The sequence below is a fragment of the Pteropus medius genome, unplaced genomic scaffold (assembly GCF_902729225.1).
Source record: "Pteropus medius unplaced genomic scaffold, Ma_sr-lr_union100, whole genome shotgun sequence".
Taxonomy (NCBI): Eukaryota; Metazoa; Chordata; class Mammalia; order Chiroptera; family Pteropodidae; genus Pteropus; species Pteropus medius.
Genome location: NW_024344378.1, coordinates 22795513 through 22800718, shown reverse-complemented (window position 1 = coordinate 22800718; position 5206 = coordinate 22795513). Strand labels below are relative to the sequence as shown.

At 53.0% G+C, this 5206-nt stretch overlaps 1 protein-coding gene across 1 annotated transcript; it reads left to right on the top strand.

Annotated features, from left to right (window-relative positions):
• Window positions 1-695: 695 nt before the first annotated feature.
• On the top strand, window positions 696-3252 carry FRAT1 (FRAT regulator of Wnt signaling pathway 1). Its single transcript, XM_039871621.1, has one exon. It carries the CDS (start codon window positions 888-890, stop codon window positions 1728-1730), a length of 843 nt encoding a protein of 280 aa, XP_039727555.1. The 5' UTR covers window positions 696-887; the 3' UTR covers window positions 1731-3252.
• Window positions 3253-5206: the final 1954 nt, after the last annotated feature.

Sequence of the window (5206 nt, the reverse complement as noted above, 5' to 3'; positions counted from 1 at the left end):
TCACCATTTTCCTCTCCACTTACTCTGAGAGGATACTCCCCTACTGGACTGAGGCATTTTTCTTAAAAGAACTTTATAGCTCAGAGCTCCTCCCAAGACTAGCAAGCTCCTCATCAGTAATGCCAGCCCCAATCCAAGCCCCCACATATCCATGCTCCTGATCAAGAAACATTTTAATATGTGGCCTTTCTTTGCCAATTCCATCTCTGCAACCCCCATCGCACCACAGGGTCCTTTTCTTCCTTTCCATCTCTGTCAGCCTTGTTTCCTTAATTTCTAGACAAATCCCTAGCCTGACTCCTCCTCTCCATCCTCCCCTCACTCGCCGGGTCATCACTTCCCAGACGCTGGCACCTGGGACCTCAAAAGCGCAAATGCCAAAACCAGACACGTTGACGCGCCTAGAAGAGGGGAGGGAGTGTGAGGGCGTGAATGTAAGTGTATGCGCTTGTGTGTGGAAGAAACCAACAGAATCCACGCCAGTGTTCATCTTCTGGAAATGCCAATAACGCCAGCCCGAGAAAGCGAGGATCCGGTACTCAGTGCTCCCCAACAGACAGTATTCAGGGTTGTGGAGTTGAGAGGGAGCAAGGCTCCACCCTGGACCCCGGCCCGGGGAAGGTCCTGCATCCCCTACCGCACAGCGCACCCCCACCCCCGCACAGTGGTAGGACCCGGCGGCTACGTCACCCATTGTTTACAAATCAACCCGAGCCGGTAGGATTCCGGCTCCCGCGGCTGCAGCGCGCGGCCAGAGTACCTACCCGGCTCCTGCTTCCGTGTCCGCCCCAGCTTCAGATTTGGCCTAAGGTCCGCGCCCGGCTCCGCCGCGGCCCACAGAGCTGCCAGCGACCTCCGCAGAGCTCCGGGTGCCTGGGCGGGGGGCCATGCCGTGCCGGAGGGAGGAGGAAGAGGAAGCCGGCGAGGAAGCGGAGGGGGAAGAGGAGGAGGAGGACAGCTTCTTCCTGCTGGAGCAGTCGGTGACGCTGGGCAGCTCGGGCGAGGTGGACCGGCTGGTGGCCCAGATCAGCGAGACGCTGCAGTTGGACGGGGCGCAGGACAGCCCGGCCTCCCCGTGCGCGCCCTCGGGGCCGCCGCTGCAGCCCCCGCGGCCCCCGGCTGCGCTGCGGGTTGACAAGGCCGGACCCCCCAGGCTGCCGCTGCTTCAGCCGCCGGGACCGGCCGCGGCGGTGGGCCTGGCGCCCCCTGGGGCCCTGCGCGGCGCCCTCGGAGACCGCGGCCGCTTGCGGGGCCGGGCTGCGCCCTACTTTGTGGCGGAGCTTTCCACAGGTCCTAGCGCTCTGTCCCCACTGCCCCCTCAGCCCGGCCTAGATAGGGCTCCAGAAGCCTTCAAACGGGGCGCCCCTCAGTCGCTGTCTGGCCCGTGCCGGCGAGGATGGCTGCGAGGCGCCGCCGGTTCCCGCCGCCTGCAGCAACGACGCGGGCCCCAGCCGGAAGTCCGCACTGGCGACGATGACCCGCACCGACTCCTGCAGCAGCTCGTGCTCTCGGGGAACCTCATCAAAGAGGCCGTGCGAAGGCTTCATTCACGACGGCTGCAGTTACATGCAAAGCTTCCCCAGCGCCCGCTCCTGAGGCCTCCGACGGCCCCGGTGCACAAGCCCCCTTCGCCCCGCAGCCCTCGCGCGGCCTGCAGCAACAACTCTGGTGTGACCGGGAGGAGGGCGCAGCTCCGAACTGGTGACGGCGTTCTTGTGCCCGGCAACTAATACCGCGGGAGTGGCAACAGCACCAGTCTCTGCCTGGAGGGCAAGGGGTTCATCTCTACTCGACTGGTGAAGTCGCTTTTCTGGAAGCGGGAAAATAAGCTAATGAAGATGATGAATTGAAAAGTTGCGAATGTTTTTGCGGGGTACTGAGGTCAAGAGCCTTGATGTTGAAAAACCGGACTTGGCCCTATTTAACACAGGTTACAGAGCGTACCCCAAGCTCACAGTCGGTAGGACTTCTTATTTGGCGTGACCAATCTTGGAGGCACAGCTTCCAGTTTCATGTACCCTCTCTGGGTCCTCCAGCCTGGCACCCATGTGGCCACAGTCCACGCATCTCAGGATTGCAGAGCGCCCAAAGGACAACGAAGATCCCAGTTACTTGCTTTACCTTTTCAAGGCTGGTTCCTGATCCACTTTTGAGGGAGGGGAATACGAGTACACGACCATTTCAGGGAGTACCTCAATCTGCCAGATTTGAAAATTTACGACACTTAAAAAAAGAAACAACCCATCTCGTGTGTTTTGGGGTTCTTAAAACACGCGGTACCATGAAAGGACCTTTTTGGGAATTGAATAGGAATAACCTTTTCTCTGCTCCCGCTTTGCAACTGGCTGCTGTTCTCTGAGTGGGGATGGGAGGCGGGGGCGGGCGCGGCTGGGGATAGGGTAGAGTGAGGCGTCGAGGGAACCCTTGGTCCTCTCTAAAGTATTTTCACAGCCAGCCCGCCCCTCCTTGGGTTCAAGGTCACTGTTTCCAGGGCGCACATGGGGTTGCGGGGCTCCAGCCGGGGAGAAAAGTATCCCGGTTCTGCCTGCATTCGGAAAAGAGCGCAGTGTTTTTGCAAGTACTGGAGTCTCCTGAGGACACCGGCACCGCCGCCAACCGCGGGTGAAGAGAGGCAGGGACGCGGCTGGGCGCCGGTGCCTCCCGCGAGCGGCCGCGCCCTGGGTTTTCACAGAAACTGGAAACGTGGCCTCGGGTCCATTCTCTACCCGCCTGGCTCTACTGTCCTACTGAAGAGTGGTGTTGGTGCTCCTGGGGGCCCCGGCTGGGGGCTGGGGAAGAGCCACGTGACGGGCACTCCAGGGAGAAACTGCCTCGCATAGCAGCTTATAATGGGCTCTCCGGGGCCATTTGCAATAACAGCTGCAATTCCCTGGATACATGAAGTTGATTTCCTCCCTCCGCCCCTCCCCCAGCCATGCCTGTTCGCCTTTGTAAGAGAAGGAAACTGAGTAGAAAATGTGACCCTCCAAATAGAGAAGCTGCAGGTTTTGCCGTTGTGATCCGTGGTGAAGTTTTTGTAACATGCTGTTCAAGGGATTTAAGACCGTTTAGTTGGTGTTTTAGTTTTATAAGATTCAATGGCTTGTTCATCATCCAGATGTGGCTATTGACAAATCTACACTTCGCAACGGAGTATCCGAAATTGTTGCTATCCTAATTATAGGATTTTAACTTAACTGAAATTCCTGTTTTTTAATAAACGTGTTGTGTTTCTTGTTTGGTTTTATTTTATACTTGCTGTCATTGGGAAAGAGGCACAGAATACGTTTCTTTGATCTCCATAAACATGAAAACACTTGAAATCCTTGTCAGCCTCGCTTGTGGATGGTAATTAGAGCGCCTTTGTGTCTGAGCAGCTCACTAGTTAGACAGGGTCTGTACAGCTGGGTGTGTATTGGTGATGGTATGAAATTAAATGAAAGTGAGGTCAGGTTTGAACCAATCCCATTCACCAAAACCTTAGAGCCTTTGGATTACTTCTCAGTGATAGAGGTGTTTTATGAAGCTGCCTCTGACTATTTTAGCAAAGAACAGATCAGTCACTGCAGACTGAGAGGCTTATGGGGTTTTTTTTGGTTTTTTGTTTTTTTTTCTTTCTTTCTACTGTGGTTATTAAGTGGACTTGTTTCCACAAGGTGACCCTAAGGCTGAGCAACTCTTGGTGAGGGGTTGCTCAGGGTGCAAGCCTATGGCGGGAAAGCTGGCTGGGAGTATATTAAAGGACTCCTCTCTCTGCCCTTGGCACTTGGCACGTCTCTATCCCATCTCTATTACTTCAGTTACTTCAGTCTGTTCCCTCAAGGAAGAAGCCAGGCTGGGGACAGGGTATCCAAGTTCAAGTCCACTTATTAAATAGGGACCTTGGACAAGTTGCTCAACTGTGAGCTTCCGTTTCCTCATCTGTACAATAGGTGAGAAGTGAGCTAAGAAAAAGAGTTCTTGGTGACTGGCAGATACTGGAGAGGAACAGTCTAGTCCCTACCCCTTCTTTCCCAGGGCTGTCCCTAAGTAGCTAAGTGACTGGACCCTCCATTTCTCATAAAACAAGGGCATGTCACGATTCCAAAATGCTTTCTTGATCAAGTACTATATGATTAAAGTCCCGACTTTCTAACTTCCTTTTCGACTCAATGCCCGTTGTCTCTACCTCCCTATTCTCTCAAATACACACGCAGACCCTGATGGTTTCTGAGAAGTACCTCCAGAACACACCAGACCAGCTCAGAAAGGGATGTGGGGGGCTCAGTCCAGTGCCACCCAGCAAAGGAAGGGAGATTATGGCAGTTCTAACAGAAACAGGAAGGGGGCCTCCAACCGTGCAGTGGGCTACCACCTCTGGGTATGGAGCAGCAGGGGGAAATGGTCAGGTGATGACTTCCCCTGGCATTGGACTAGCCTCGAGGTCCTTAGCCCCACTTCTTATTTGGGGTGGGATTTCCCAGAGGTCAAAGGGTTAGGAGCAATCCAGGGCCAAACATGATGATTTGATGCCACTGCACCAACTGTGCTGCCTTTTTATAAAGACTGCTGAAAGCTAGACTCAACCATAGGGCTCACACAGTACAACCCCCTCCTTAAAAAAGGACGACTGAAGAAAACTAATGCCTACTATCAGGCACTTTCAATGCACTATAATCCTAAAACTGTATACCTTTTTAAAACTGCAAGGTCTTACTAGTCACTCAAAAATCCTTTTTTGGAATAAGAATTTACATAAATGATTTTTTAAAGTTATTAGACCATTTTATAGGTGGAAAAATAGTCCATGAAGGGGCAGGTTAGGTTGACCTACCAGAGTCATTTTTTTTTTAAGTCAAAGGCCTAACAGAGTCTCAAACCCAGGACTTCAGGCTCCCAGTTCAGGCCTCTTTCCAATAGCCTCATACCATCATTGCATACTTCAATATCGTCCACTGTACAATTCCACACATACACTACAATGTGAATAACACCTCTGCAATTGTCCAAAGTCATGGCCCTGCTATTAATACCCTGGAAAATCATGCCCCAGACCCCTAAGCCAAGCTAGAGAAAGACGGGTATGCTGTAACCATTTTCTTACAAAATGTTCAGCACCCTATGAAGACAGTTGGCCACAGAAAATGGCTTGGGTGAGGTAAAAGACCAAAGCTATAAACCCAGTGGGAAAAAAATACAAAATAAACAAACATAGAAATTGGCAAAT

Excerpts from the sequence above, each read along its gene's own strand:
- FRAT1 (XM_039871621.1), top strand. The coding sequence starts at position 888 with ATGCCGTGCCGGAGGGAGGAGGAAGAGGAAGCCGGCGAGGAAGCGGAG.